Source organism: Tetrao urogallus, assembly GCF_951394365.1.
Source record: "Tetrao urogallus genome assembly, chromosome: 9".
NCBI classification, from domain to species: Eukaryota; Metazoa; Chordata; class Aves; order Galliformes; family Phasianidae; genus Tetrao; species Tetrao urogallus.
In genome coordinates, this window is record NC_136822.1 from 7,851,508 (window position 1) to 7,867,823 (window position 16,316).

The 16,316-nt window shown below is 37.7% G+C and overlaps 1 protein-coding gene across 2 annotated transcripts in view; it reads right to left on the reverse strand.

Annotated features, from left to right (window-relative positions):
* Positions 1-944: 944 nt before the first annotated feature.
* CUL3 (cullin 3) overlaps positions 945-16,316 on the reverse strand; it is a gene marked incomplete at its 5' end in the record, with an annotated part of 49,770 nt that continues 34,398 nt past the window's right edge. For both annotated transcript variants that reach the window (XM_079539499.1, XM_079539498.1), the window contains 9 exons: positions 945-1,151; positions 1,786-1,931; positions 3,799-3,985; positions 8,348-8,482; positions 9,287-9,383; positions 9,721-9,845; positions 12,495-12,602; positions 13,943-14,113; positions 14,943-15,119. In XM_079539499.1, coding sequence (XP_079395625.1) covers positions 1,020-1,151; positions 1,786-1,931; positions 3,799-3,985; positions 8,348-8,482; positions 9,287-9,383; positions 9,721-9,845; positions 12,495-12,602; positions 13,943-14,113; positions 14,943-15,119 — 1,278 coding nt within the window. In that variant the 3' untranslated portion in view covers positions 945-1,019. The remainder of the gene's footprint in view (positions 1,152-1,785; positions 1,932-3,798; positions 3,986-8,347; positions 8,483-9,286; positions 9,384-9,720; positions 9,846-12,494; positions 12,603-13,942; positions 14,114-14,942; positions 15,120-16,316) is intronic.

A 16,316-nucleotide genomic window follows, 5' to 3' on the forward strand; every position in this document is an offset into this window, starting at 1 on the left:
ATAGTGCACACTGGCTTCACTTTAATCTCCTCAAATACGTACTTATGATGGGAAACCCTGGGGCTACAGATCCATCTACAGTATTAACTGACAAAATATAATCCCAGTATGCTTCCCCAGAGGACAGTATTTAGTTTCAAATATTGCCATCCCTGTACTCTAACACACTTGAATTGTTTGTGTACACTAGATCCATTTATTTTAAAATTTTGTCTACATTTAGTGAAATAAAAACATCGCCCTGTACAATCCACCATCAGCAGTGAGTACAACAGCAAAAATTATTATACAGTTTATACACACTAATATCTTTTCCTTTTTCCTATGAAGAAACCAGAACAAATCTAGAGTATAATTTAGAAGGACTCATATTACAGAAGGGAAAGTCAAAATTATCTTGGCCTTTTCTGAGCCCCCAGTAGTTGCTGATTCATGTTGTTCAAACAATGAGTGCAGTTGGAAGAGTGAAACATGCTCAAGTCGTATTCTTGGGTCTCCAAAAGGTTACCAAATATTTAAATTAAACATGGCTAGTTAAAGAAACATTTGAAGCAGAGCACTATAACTGGGAATTCTGTTTTACCAGTTGTGGTTGTTCTTTTAACCCAACTTATACAATGCGCGAAGTGCTAAGCAACACTACAGAAACACGTTTACATCAACACTGAAGATCTGGGGAAATGAAATTCCAACAATTTTATTTTTTTAATGAGCTGTATTTTCTAAATTTGTTTTTATTTTTCTGTTTTCATACAGTATTGAAAACAAACGCGGCACATTCACATTTTCCCAAAGAATTGTAAGGATGATCTCTACAGGGATAACGTTGAAAAGCCTGAAGCTCAATCAATTCATGTTGAAAACTCTCAAAAGGAGTAAAAGGCTTGATCTGAATGGTCTAGAACATGTATTGTAATTTAATAGAAGAGATGGTTGTCTTAATATTAATGATTTAAAAGAACTTCCCAGTTCATGCGAAGAGTACAGTCCAAGAGTAAATCAAATTTTCTGAATGCATTTTATGCTACGTAAGTGTATACTTTGCGATCCTCAGGTGTTCGTGCCAAATATTCTCTCTCAATAAGTCCTTCAATACGTTTTTTAATAACAACTGGACTTGGTAAGAATCGGGCCTTCAGCTGCTGAGTTACCTAAAACATAACATTAAAAACAATAACATAAAATTACAGGTCAAGCAAGATCATTAAGTATCTTAACTGATCAAAATAATCAGAAAGTTGCACAGAGGCGGGGCTGGCTACAACCATGAAACAACAATCCATCTTCACTCTCCCATCATTTTTTCCCTTCGGCTGCCTGCTCAATTTTGAGAGGGGAATGGTCAACCTGGAGACACTCAATTTCACAACCATGGAAGAGTGCAAGAGTGGAAAGCACCTCCCATTTGCAAAGGTGTCAGAACTCAATGAGCACTCTCGCTCTTTCTCTGCAGACCTTGAAACTTTCAATCTTGGACCCAACAGTTAGCAACAAGACAAAAACAGAAAATAAGTCATGCTAAGCACAGTGGTTTTCATTGCCAATTGGTACTTAAGGAATATGATGACATATTAATAGCAGTAAAGGGAGGAAGGAAAATCAGATGCACATGAGTACAGGGTATGGATTTAGGTGTCTTTAGATAAATGGGAAAAACAGGATGGATTAATCACAATCTGTCAAAAATCCTCCAAAACCATGTTAGACTTGTGTAACTTCAAATGGAATCAAATGGAAAAACAAAAGCAATTCTGAAGTCCATGTTAAAACTATGTACAAACATACCTCTGCTACTAGCACATTGTGTTGCATCTTCTTTCTAGATTTCATTATCCGAACTATAGCAGCTTCTATCTCATGCTTTCTGTCATCGTCTACTTTCTGCCTTGTTTCTTTCCTTTCTGGATCAGATTCTCCTTGTTTGGCAGCAACTGAAAGGAAAAAAAAAGAAAGAGAACAAAGTATCTTAGCAAAGTTAAAATTAACACTGTGTAAGCTTTAGCTTTGCTATTTATTTTGTTCAGAAATCAAATGCTTTCCCAAGTTTTGACATCCTCAAACTCATTTGTTTATGAAAAGCAGCCAGAAGAACATATTAGCATTTTCTGGCATATTTTGATAGCATTTTGATAGCAACTGACAAGGTAGCAATCTATTATTCAATTATTGCTATGTTAAAATTTTAGCAGTACTCAGACCTGCTTACAGGCACAACCACCCCTATGCTCCCATTAAATATTTTTCTCTTTAAAGTAAAGAAATTCGTTAATTAAAACAGACAAATGATTCAAAGCTTTCTTCATAAACTATTTAAATACTTAAGAAGTTCCTCAGTCAGATGAAACAGTCCAACCTTCTCTATCCTTTTCATCTCAGCTGTTTCACCCTTGTATTCTGTTCTCTTCTACTTATGCTTTGCTCCTGCCTTTCTCTCGCCTTTTCACCCCAGTATCATCATAAACAATCCCTTTTCCCACACTGCTCCCACTACCTGTTTCCCTCCCATACTTCACTCAAAAGCCCCAAGTATTTATTGGTTTTAAAGAGGTCTACATTAAAAGTCATCTTTGTAAGAGAAACAAAACCAGAAGTATTAAATTTGCTCTTAAACCACCTTGAACTCCAAACTATATTCTCCTACCCCAGAAATTTATGAAACAATAAAGCAGAACTACACCAAAATTCCGACAGTTGTCACAGACTCCTGTTCAATTCTGCCAGTGATGTTTTGGGCCCTGATCAGAGAGATCATGGCCCTTCATTTGGTTGCTGCACTCTTGCTCACCAGAGAAATTCTCCACATGTGGTGAGCATGCTGAGAGCACAGCACTGTGCATGCATATGAAGACAGCTCAGCTATTGCTCCAGCAGCAGGATATACTCAGTGTAATAACATACTAATATGTTGTTACATATTATATACATAATAACCGTATGCAGCCCTGGATTTACACACTTACATCCCAGGACATAGCAGGCTCAACAGAAGCCCAAAGCTGCATTATGCACAACAAACAGCACGTGAATTCCAGCACTGCATGAAAAGACAACTAAAATGCCAATAATGGTGTGTATTTTACGTACCAAGACCCATAGCTTCAGAAAATCTTTGATGAACTAAAATTGCAAAGTTATTTTGCAAAACACTTGGAAGAGCATCTACAGCAGTACTACAAGTCAGAAAATATTTCCAGAGAGCTTTTTGAACTAAAGATACCAGTATGACTTATGTGTAACATAAACCAGCTCTTCACTGAGCTGGTAAAGCTGTGTCACGCCAATCAGTTGCTCTCATTTGTTAACTCCACTCAAATCATGGCCTAAAGACACTGCAGCTAACTGCTGTATGGAAATAAACTCTGCTATATCACGTGATAACGATTTTACTCAATTTCACAGCAGTACAACAATTTACACACCTGAGGCTATCTTCTTTTTTTATGAATCAGTCAATAGCCTGATATTTTTAATTTTACTACTCAAATTTCTCTTTTAACATTTCCTTTTATCTTAAAAGGAACTACACACTTTGAAAAGCAGAAGGCTTATTAACTATCACTTCCACACTTCCATTTTTAAATTCTTGTTTGGATGCAACTAGAATCATAGATTTACCAAATCACAGAATACCTCAAGTTGGAAAAGACCTCTAAGGATTGAATCCAACTCCTGGCTCCACAATCATTAACAACAAAGAAATATGACTCGTTTCCTTCTGCTACTACGGACATCAAGCTTACAAAATAACATTCTAAGACAAAACACTTTAAAGACAAGATAATATAAAAAGCCACTTACCTGTCTGAATCTTCACTCTGTGTAGTTTAGATGTGAACTGATCATTCACTGTAAATATATGTCCATTTTCTATTTCTTTCGATTTGGGCTCTTTTGTGAGAACACGCTGTGTTGGTTTGCCACACGCAAGGGACTGTAGGGCTCTGACCAGTTCTCTTTCAGGGATGTCAGTTTCTTGTTGAATTTCCTGAAGAAAAACATCCTCATCAGTTTACAGCTAGTGCAGAAGTATCACATTTTGCAGACAACAGCAGTGACTGCTTAAAACATCCATCCTTCAAGTCCATAAAGCAGCAATCACAAGTTAGTAAGCAAAGTATACTGGATGCAGAACGATGTCTTCATATGCTTTAGGGGAAGGCTTCTTCAAATTTAACTCAGTCAATGAGCTCACATTCGTTAGAAGTTCATTATTAGACTTTTAGAAACTGCAAACATCTCCAGTTCACATTCCCATTCAGACTCTTAAGAGACACCTGGCAGCTGAAGACTAAACTACCAGACAGAAAAATAGTCGTCGTACATGTAATTGCCACCAGAACTGCCACTTCACCAGCTTCCCCATCACCTGATCCAAGAGCAATACCCAGCTCTTCTGTTGTCCACCTACACTCCCCATTCTCATGGCACACAAGTCAAACTGACGACCTCCTGACTCATAACAACCGCAACATCCCCCTGTGCTTAAGAGGCTAAGACTTGTAAAGAACTTCAGTTCTTCAAACAGTGGTTAGAAAGCCAAACTTCAGAGTACAGCCGAGTTCTATCATGCTTATTTCTTCTGTGCACTCAGATTTTATTGTAATGGTCAAAATAATCCTCCTGTGGTCATACACCGCTGAGAACAAGTAATATTTTTCATATACTGGCTGCCAAGACTGTCATTAACTGCAAAGCATTTCCCATTCAGCATCTCACAACCAGATCTCAGCAAAGCTCAGACAGATAACATGCCTTTATTTTCCAACTATGTACCCAATATTCCACGTGTAATGATAACTTTATTTTTTTTTGCACATCTTTTTAAATTACTTCAAATTACTTTGAATGAGCTAGAAATTCCAGAAGTCTAACATGACCAAATCTCACTATTTTTGGTATTTACTGCCTGTGGGTGATTGGAAAACATTAAGTATTCTTAAGAGTATTCTTAGAAGAGTACATTCAGAAATATTCACAGTATTTGAAGTGATGTGTACCCACAGTTAAATTATTTGCTGACATCAACAATGCCTTTTCACAAGCAACTCAAACTATTTATCTGTTGCTTTACTTAAAACAATTGTCACAATTTTTTTTCCAGATGCAGCACAAAGCAGTATTAAAGAAAATAAGAAATCAAAGATGCAATCCCTTAGATGGTCACACCAAAAATTCTTACTAAAATGGATCAATCAGCATAAATTCAACCAAGCAAATGAAGACAGCACTTACAACCTGAGGACTTAGATAACTGTAGAGACTGTAAACCAAATCCAGCTTACGCTTCACATAATGCCTCTAACACGTTCATCAGAAATTAATGTTTGGAAGCCTACAACTAAAAGCCATCCTTTCATAATTGAGTTGCTATCACAAGTAAATGTGTTCTTTGCTCTTGATGAAAGCAAAACAGTTTTTTTTTCCTTGCTGTATCTTTCCAACTGAGCCATTAACACGTGCAAAACATTTCAGAAATCATAAGCAAGCTTAGAAATCAGAAGCGCAGGAAGAACTGTACTGCAATATGCTCCCTCAGAAGAAGGCAAAAAGTTCAAGTTGGACAAAAAAAAATGTAGCTCTGAATACAAATGGTCCTCTGCTCTCCTTTCCCCTCAGTCTGTGACATACCATTTTTCTTATACAATGCGCTTATACAATTGATGTAAACAGAGGAGAATCATAGAATGGCCTGGGTTGAAAAGGACCACAATGATCATCAAGTTCCAACCCCCCTGCTATGTGCAGGGTCACCAACCAGCAGACCAGGCTGCCCAGAGCCACATCCAGCCTGGCCTTGAATGCCCCCAGGGATGGGGCATCCACAGCCTCCTTGGGCAGCCTGTTCCAGTGCATCACCACCCTGTGTGTGAAAAACTACCTCCTAATATCCAACCTTAATCTCCCCTGTCTTAATTTAAAACCAACCCCCCATGTCCTACCCACCCTGGTAAACGGCTGTTCCCCCTTTTGTTCATACGCTCCCTTCACGTACTGGAGGGCTGCAATGAGGTCTCCCCAGAGCCTTCTCTTCTCCAAGCTCAACAAGCCCCGTTCCCTCAGCCTTTCTTCATAGGAGAGGTGCTCCAGCCCTCTGATCATCTCAGTGGCTCTACAATGCTTTTCCCCTCGTTTCCAAAAATGCATTATTTTGAAGGAGATAACAGAGCTGTGCACAAAAGCAGTACCTATTACATAATTTCAGTTCTAAAAACATTACTAAATGAGCTCCATCCGAAACCTACAAAGGATATATTCTAAGCATGGCCTTTGTCCAATTCTACACATGAAAACTGGTTATTACTGGGAAAAAAACACAGGGAAATTAGAAGGAAAGAAAGTCATGTTGTTGAAATGACAAAAAGACTAAAAGGATTTTTATTCATACAAACTTCAACCTGCAATTCTTCAAAAGCAGAAACGAGCAAAAGAGAACAAAGGCACACCAGTTTTTAAGATCCAGAGTCACTTCTTTGTTAAAATAATCCCTAGTTTTACTTCTACCAGCAACACCTGTATTTCTTGTTTGTGAAACCTAGAGATATAATAAGAACTAAGTATTTTCCCTTCGTTTTCAGCATTATCATTAAAGATTACATTTCACCCTTCAAAACACCGAGCTGCTTTGTAAACTTCAGCAAAAACAGAAACAAAAAGCTGAGCATTACATGAAATTCCATTACAAGAAACTGAATTGAATGAAAATGGAACGAGCTCTGAGGGTTTGCACAAACATCCTTCCTCTTAGAAGCAAGTAACATTAAGCTAGACCTACATGGCCGCTTGTTCCTTTGTTGATGTAAACAAATCCTTGACATGCAGAGATACATTAACTACGTAAATTTTGGAGAAGGAATCTTGCTATGTCATGATTCTTCACATTTCTGAAGAACCATGTACATTATTCTTGCATCATCGTAATCTTTTTCTCTCAGTCACATAGTTCAACAGCTGTTCACAATCTTAGCAAGTTTCCAGTTAATAATCTCACTGAATACAAAGAAAACGGTAAATAGCAAAGGTTTTCCATCCACAAAAGCAACTTAAAATTAATCTGTCCAGCTGTGAAGCTGCAGAAACACTTTGCTTTTATGCTTACTCAAGCACACTGCAGGCCATCTCTCACGCTATGCTGCGGTAAAAGCAGTAACTTCATAGGAGAGAACAGCAGCACATGGCAGCGCTTGGTAATCAATCGTGGTATTCAATAGTCAGTGAAGACAGACAAAATTCAATCTACTCTTAGATTTTCATAAGCTTTTCTGCTGAAAGACAACTCCCACATACTTCACCAAAGAAGCCAAACAAACATAGTATGCCTTCTTAATGTTTTAGTTAAAGGCTGACATAAAAACAGCTTAAAAACTCCTGAACATGAGAAAACAAACACAATCTAAACACTTGCAGACAGTTCTCTATTATCTAGTCTTAGTAAAATTAACTATGATTTAGTGCACGCGTCACAGTCGTATTTGTCAGTGCCAGGTATTATTTATTCATATATAAATGAGGCTCTATTCATAAAAAACCTCAAAATAATACATTTATAAAATAATGTAGCTATTAGTCCAATTTCAATTAGGAAAACCAAGCTGTTAACCTAGCTGTTAAATTCTCCTTTCTTTTTAAGTTCTCTCTGAGGAAGTACTCAAAGCTGTAATGCTCCTGCAGTGCACTGCACAAAACACAGGACTTTCTGAGCTCCCAAACTGTACATATTATTTAAGAGATTCTAAGCAAACTCTGCCTTTCTCAATCCCTACTATTTCAAATGAACATCCTCATAATAGCAGGCTAGAAGAACGCACTCCCAAAGCATTCTCCACCACCTTTTATGAGCTTCAACATTCCCTAGTAATGCCCCTCCAATCTCTATATTAGGAATCTCTTTGGAACTTCTTTATTGTCCTTTCTGGTTCACCATGAGAGAAGGGATAAACTACAGCTTACTCCAGACTGCCAGTTTAAACAATTTTACTGCTTAAAAAGCAATGACAAAAATCCCTGGGCCTATAGATTCAGTTACTCAAAGAAACTGAGCAAGCAGAGCCACCTGCTGCATTCCAGCTTCAGCTTTTCTCCTACAGCCAAGGAATAACCATACCCAACAACCCTCTTCAACTGCCCTGAAAAAACTTCCATTCCCAAATGACATCCTCTTCTGGCACTGTTTCTAGATAAAGCAGTGGTGCTGATCTGTTCCTGCATTTATCAGTCTGACCCACCATGCTCCAGTGGAATGAGAAGCGTGGTATTTGTACTCTTCAAATACCTAGTTAATAGAACTAGAAAGCCTAAAAAAAGTTATCTGAAAGACAGGTAAGAAAAAAAAAAAACAAACAATTCATACCTCAAAGGTGTATTTTTCTCTGTTGTTAAAGAGCATTAATATTGTCATCTGGAAAGTGGACACCTGCAATATGTGCTTCCGTGTATTTGAGCCAGTTACTTGGGCACCTCCAACGCCAACTTCGGAGCCATCTTCCTATTTTAAAAATAACAGAACTACCATCAGTTCATTCTTCACTCCAGAATATTTCCTCAGTAAGATGGAAGTTACGTGATGAAAGTTATCTTGGAGCTCAGTCCATAGATGTCATCGACTGGCATATGTCTGGTGGCACAACCAGAATCTCTCTCTAGTAGGTGACCTTACAATCACAGCAGATTTCTTTAGGATGGAGGCACCTTGGTAAATTGCATGGTCCAGCCACTGCTCACAGCCAGGCCATACAGAACAGGACACTCGAGACTCCATCCAGTCAAATACTGAGCACTTCCCAAGAACAAACCCCAGAGCCTCCATGGGCACCCGCTCCGCCACCTGAGTAGCTTCCAGATTTTTCTTGTATATATAAATATGAAGTATTATACACATTTGGAAAAATCTCTACATTGCTAGCACTCTAAATATGAAAAGCAGAGTAGACTTCGCTTAAAAGTACGTTTTCACACTAACAAAAATTAGTCTAAAGATAAATTTCATTTTGCTTTTGATTATTTCAGCCAAAAAACCTGCAGAACACTAAATTTCCTTCAAGATCCAAATTACTTTTCTGCAAGGAACTGAAAGGGATGATTTGCAACACATGAAAATCAGATTTAGAAGAAAAAAACATTTTCAAACATTTACAAAGGAAGAATATAGAAGGGATGAAAGGCACTTTTTGCTAATATTATCAACAGGCAAGCTTATTTTGTAAAATTATGGAATTAATACAACTGCGCACTTGCTTAGGTTTTATTCTAAATGCTAAAATGCAACACTCTCATAACCTTCATACTTCACCTTTTTAACTGGCCCATAAAAAGTGGCATTGAGATCTGCAGAACCCATGTGATGCTGGAGTGTCAGCTGTCGTCCACTGTGTTTGGCTAAATAAAATCTGCAATATAAATGAATTAAAAACTTAAATACAGCACGTAAATTATGTATTAAGTGGAAACTACTTAGTAGAAGCTTAGTAATTATGTGCACTTTCCATTGCAATTAAGGAAATTTCTAACTCCTCCTTTTTCAAAGCATTGCATTAGAATTCATATTAAGAACTCCCAAAGCCTCAAGTCTAAAAATACAAATTCTTGTATTCTCATTCTGCATCAACTGAAAAAGAGTGGTAAGATGGCACGTCTTTTGTTTTAATGGTAAAACATACCTGTAAGTTAAGTTAAGAAAAAGTTTGCTCTTAAAACCTCTACCTCAAAGCCTGTTTTAATACATACCTTCTAAATATTTCAAAAGCATGTCGGGGAGCTGGAGGGATGTTGCACTTTGGTGTGGCTGACTGGGTTGGCCAGTAACCTGTTGTGAGGACCCGCACTGTAAGATCAACGCCACCTAATGAGACCTACAATTGGAAGAAAACATTCGTTGTTTTAAAAGATCATGCTTCGCTGTTTTTTTCTATCACATAGAAAGTACAGAACTTGCACAATTATGGAAAAGATGGAATATAAATCTATAAACATTGTTTTACCAACACCGAACAAATGAACTCATCACCGCCAGAATGTTAGGAGATATGCCAGAAACCTCCACGCCATTCCCCTGGGGCATTTACAGACTTCTATTAACGGCTAACCAGGAGTGAAATACCAGTGATCACAAATGGAATTCACAACATATAGAACAGTTCTTTCTAAATAGGCTTTACTGTACATAGTCAAAAGGGGAAAGACAGGTTGCTAAAGACACAAATTTCTAAGTAGCCTCTGGAAGCAAATAAAAATACCAAATTATCTGATGTTAAATAACAGCAAGCTCCTCCTACTATTTGCCTCCATGCTGTTATGTGAACAGTTACTTTCACACACAGAACATATGTACTTTCTCTGAAGACAGCCATTACCAATAAATACTCAGCACTGCTTACAAAACACTGTACAGGTGAAACATGGATCCACAAAGTTGATTAGTTTCCATGAGTAGGAGATAAACTTCTAGCCTATCATGTGGCATTATCCTTAGAGGTATCTCAACTCACTTTATTAAACTTACAGGCGAGCATTTTCAGCTCTGGTAGGTGTTAGCTAGTACCTTCAAAGAACACAAATGAGGGACAAGAAAAACAAAATATAACATACCCAAATGGTTATAAATTGTTAAATACAAATAGAGCATGCTATATTTTAGACTGTCAATAAATATCCCATCATTTCAGAAACTTCCAGTACTAAATAACAGAGCAGCACTCGCTTGTATACAGTAAATTTTGTACTGCGTATGTGTCAAACGCTTTTGTGCATTACCAGCTTGTGCCTAGGAAACTTCTGAAAAATCTAGATTAATGCCAAGCTACTCAGAGAGAAATATCCTCTCAAAATGAATTTAGTTAAGGCTAAAGCACAACAGTTTGGAAAAGCACGCAAAGACCAGTATGGAGCTTGTTCTGTAGTCAGCATTACTGCCTTGCTTCCAATTCTGTATTATCAATGCTATAAGGCTCACAAGATAATTAAAATTGCCATTTATACGCAGAAAACTAATCTATAAACCATCTACAGAGAAGCTTCAAACAATTTTCGCTTTAGACAGAGTATAGGGAAGGTGATCAACAGAGACAGGAAGATAAAGGAAGTGTCTTTATCAGGAACTGAAATCATTTTAGTTAAAGTGGCTACCTTTCCCTGAGGTTTTTGGTCTCAGTCAGATTAGAACACAATATAAATTTAGAATGTTGCATATCAGACATTATACACAGCAGACCCAGAAAAGTTCTGTAAGCCTTTCACTTTTCCATCTCTTCGTTGCAAAAATGATACGAACAAATGGAAAGTGCCTTAAAGTGATCTAGACTTAAAAAAAAAACACTCTTAACAATTTAAGGTTTCGGAATTGCACCTGTAGAATTATGAGTAATGTTATCCTGGGCTTTCCCTTGTGCTTAGCTTTCCCCTTAATGACATGAAACCAATCATTACTTAAATAGACCTTGGCACTACCCATATGTTGGGACACAGGATCCAGCAGGAGACTTTGCAGGTCAGATTATTTAGAGTTGAGCAGATTTCTGATTCCTCTAGGAGGCACTGCACATATCTGAGCTATATAAATTGTTTAAAAAGGAGTAGGATTGACTATTTCCTACAGAATGCAAAAACACCTGGATATTAACAGCAATACTTAAAAACAAAGAAAGCAATAGATTTATCTCAAATATTATAAACACCAACAGAAACATCTCTGCTTCCATCATAAACTAATATTCCAAAAGTGTCATTAAAAGGCAACGAGGCTGAACAAAAGGCAGCCCTTGGGCAAACTGCTGGTCCCTTGCCAAGAATAAGACAGTCTCAAATGAGACCTAGCAGAACAGATGTTAACAGTTGAACTTTACCTTACTGGCTGTACATAGTTAAGATGGAAATACAGATATCATACATTAACTCAAAGTAAAACTGTCAGGTTGTCTCTAACATCAAAGAATCCTATGTAGAAGTCTCACAAAAAAGTGGGAGTGCTCTAAAAAATTTTTCTTGATGTCCGTGTTTTAACCATTCTAGAAGGAAAACGCCATTCGATTCCAAAGAACAAAGCTACAGTAAAGATGCCCGCCCACAAACACCTGCATCTGTCCACGTGTGCCTCCACAACCTCTGCTGAAACCGCCCCGCTGCTGTCAGGCACAAACGAGCCCGCACGCCCCCAGCGAGCAGCCGGGAAGGCGGCCGCACCGCGCCCCCTGGCGGCCACGAGAAAGGAGGCCGGCGGAGGAGGGACCGCGCAGCAACGGAGGCGCAATGGAGCCGGAACGGGATTCTACGCAGCGAAATTGGTTCTGTCTGGGCTGTACATCAGCCTTTGAAATGGCTTTTCTATTTCGGGAAATACTAACAGAGTTTACGAGATGAGAACCACTATAAGAAATTTAATTTGAGGATGCTAACCAAATCCTTCTTCTCACATGAGAACGCTAACAAAAAAATGCACGCGCCTGGATGAAGGTTTGTGCTTTGCATGAAGTGAAAGAAGAAGCACACAGGAGCTGTGCTCTTACCCCAGTCGACTGCAGATGTTGCCTGAACTCATCCATCGTCGTGTTTGAGATGCTCATGTCCCTGAACATTCCTTCCAGTTTAGATGTGAACTGACATCCACATTCAGTCTGAAACACACAACATCACTCATTGTGCCAGGGCTATGGAAGAGATCTGATACATGAACCCAACAGCTAGAGTTTATGTCTCATAAAAATGCTATTTCCATACATGTGGTTACTTGGACTCTTACTTCCATTACTTCCAGAACTTTATAAAAAACACCCCAAAATAACTTTCATTTTTCATATGTAAGCCTGCACAAATTGAAACTTTCCCTCCCTTTTCACCCATTCCAGTTTTTTTTTTTTTTTTTTTTTTAAACATAATTTCTGCATTTTTATCTCACCTAAAACATTGGTGAAAGCTTAATAGACCAATGCCTATGAACTAACCTGTTTTGTAACATGATGATGAGAAAATACTAGTTTTTGATGCCCAAAGATTTTTATCTGAAGTATACATCATTTTCGAGGGCTACTGCAGAGTACAAAGGAAGATCACAGATCTTTCTTCAATCTGTGACATACACATCTACAGACATACAGGCAAATATATGCGCTTCCACTGGACAGTCAGGACTTTCTGTACACTTCTAAAGCACAGCTTCACATATATGGTAAAGGCCAGCATGTTATCTACACTATTCCCATCTCTGGGCAAATCCAGGAGAAAAGACGGCAGTCTCAATCCATTGACTCATCTTGCTAAAGAAGTATGCCCTGTGTATTCTCACCTGCACCAGGTGGGAAGAAGTGGAAAGGTAACTGGGAATTAATTAATTTTGATAATCTGGAGAAATCCAATTCAAACAGATTTCATTCGTTCATGGTTGAGAATACAAAGGTCAAAAAACTGAGAATCAGGGAAGTTTGATTTTTACAACCAAATCAGACAGGTTCAAAAATCCCCTGGACGTTTAACATACCACAGGGGAAGAAGCTGCATTAGAAGCTGCTTCAAGGATTGCTTATCTTTAGGTTTTACCTTCTCAGTCTCTTGGTCACTCTTGCAACCAGAATAAACTAAACCAAGAGAAGCAAGCAAAACATTTCCAAACACAGGTATGAAGACCTTTTTTCAATCAATCTCGAACTACATCAAAAAGGAATTGAACGCTACTTCTGATCTGAAGAAGGATACAGTACAATTTAACAAAAATGAATGCCATCAAATACCCACTGTGAATTTACACCACTTCCAGATGTTTTCCAGCATTTCCTTCTTTTTATTTCTACATAATGTTTCAGAGTAACACTTCGTATTTTCTGTTAGGGCTTCAAAAATCAAATCTGTATTTAACTGCAAGGTGCAGCTTACATATATAACCCTTATGTAAGGCCAAAGAAATCATATTTATGAAATTTATGAAATAAATGAAGCAAAAAGTATACAAATATTGCCTTACCTTTAATTTAGATATCATGTTTTTCTCAGAGTCATCCGAAACACTCTTGTTTGTAAGAAGTCTTCTTGCCAAGTGCTGCTTATAATACCGCTCAAAAACATCTTTCTCTTGCATAAACCTAAATAAAACCATTGCTTTATCCAAGATAGTTTCTACTTCTTGCTCTGTTAGCTGTAGAAGAAATAATATACTGGTTTTAGTCTTCCAGGATGGATGTCATATACAGCCTACATATTTTAAGCAATTCACACCAAGTATATGGTGTAAGAATAGCCTAGAAGGAACATAACAAAATTGGTCTAACATATGAACAACTGAGCCAAAAGAACAGTGCCCAAACCCAGTAAAAGGGAGAAAATAACAATCAAAAATGTAGGAAGAAGCAATGATGAGGGAGCAATGAATGGTTAAAACTCCTGATTAAACAGTGAAACTTTCCTGATGACCATACATTTTGAAGCATTAAAAAAGAATTAGAAAAGAAGCACAACTATAAACCAGCATCAGCAACTAATAATATGGAAAGTCAGCTTAGAATGAAGATTTTCACATTTTGAGATTGACTTTGCAAAGCCTCTCTAGTGCCACAACAAATAAAATGATCACTTATTTTTACAAATAAATAGTATTGATTATTTGACTGGCTAACCAAGGGAATTACTTTGCAAGAGGATCATTAGGCATTGGGAACAACTACTGAACTATAAACATACTTAAGGAACTGAACAGGTTTCCAAGAAAGTCGCAGAATTTAATACAATCTAAGGGAGTGAGGTGGAGGTCAAGCTACACATCCTGAGATATCCTTGTGTGCCTTATGTAAGTTTAGCCCTAAAGTGTTATGGGCTCAGATGTGCCTTATGGACTTTTTCTTTGTTTGAAAAAGGCAGCAGTGCCATTTACCTTAATACAAAAATCATTCTCAGAAAATTACCTTAGTTTAATTTGATCCAAGATTGCACAGAAAACAGTAGGATCTTTTAATTTAATTTATACTTACTCCCTTGACTCCTTTTTTCAGCTTATCATCAATAAATAATGAGAGGTACTCTGGAGACCTAGAGTTGAGGTTGAGGAAATATTCAAAGTCACCCGCAATAGTTTGTTTGAAGAGTCGGTCGTTATTGAAAGATTCTTGAAGAAAGCGGTCAAACCTACTCTTCAAATCCAGTAAACCCTTCAAAAAAAAAAAGTATAAACCTTTTTACTGATTTAAAATTTTAAGTTGTAAAAACAGCAGTAATAGATGTAGGCTAGATCAGATCTACAAGCAGAGGTTCTGCAATGCCCTCTACGTTCTGCACTGTTAGGAAGCATGGGAAATTTCATTTCTGTTTGTAAACGTCTACAGTTGCCCTAAATCTCTTGCTGTAATAGGCTACTGACAGATTAAGTATTTTAATCACTCTTGTTGAACAGGCTGATTTACTTTATTTTAAATCGACAACTTAAAGAAGGTATTTTTGGAATTAAGCCTTATCTACGTAAAATGAATGAAGTTGACAAAATCACTTCCCTTCCTAAGTACAGGACATCAGAGAGATCAGGCTAAGCACCCGTTAACTGCATCCAGAGAGCCACTAAGCAAGTTTAAGGAGAAAACACACTGCAACAAGAGGACAGATCTTATTAACTTTTTTCCACCTGCAGATTCAAGCCAGGAATGTTCTGCACTATTTAGCTGCGTGTTTCCCATTAATCTGTACAAATCTCTGTGAATGTATGAAAGCTAGATACAAGTAACTGCTCTCCAATTACCACAGTTTGAAGTTCACAATCGCAGCGTGAAGTTCACAGACGTGAAACGAACCATTTCTTTCAGCTGAACTATCAGATTTTTACCATCATTTTTAGGGGTTGCACTATCTGTACTTAAAGCTAAAACAACTGAGTGTAGAAGGGGGAAGCATCATAAAAATCACATGAACACCTTGCTAAACATATATGATACATGTGGGATTTAGACATAAGTAACATATTCAGGGTGGTGGGGAAAAAGAATTTTGTGCAAAAAGTTGACAACTACTGTCCATACAATCCATTCAGGTTAAGTGATCCTGAAGTCATACATCGCTGAAGAATTTATTCATTTGTGGTTACTTAAAGAAGCCTTTCAAGAATTACTCAAGGAAGTAGTAGTGTTTCTTAGGAACTCACCATCTCACTTAAAGGAATGACCTTTAGACAGTCTAATATACGTGTATTAGAAATTTTAAATTCAAAGCAAATCCCACTATCTCTCTCAGTTAACCAAGGTTAGCTTATGTCTCCTCTCCAGGAGTACACCATCTGAACAACCTGGTGTTGAACAGGAGAAACTGTTAGTAGCTTGAATCACAACAGCATCTCAGCATCCCTTCCATTATTTCAAGGA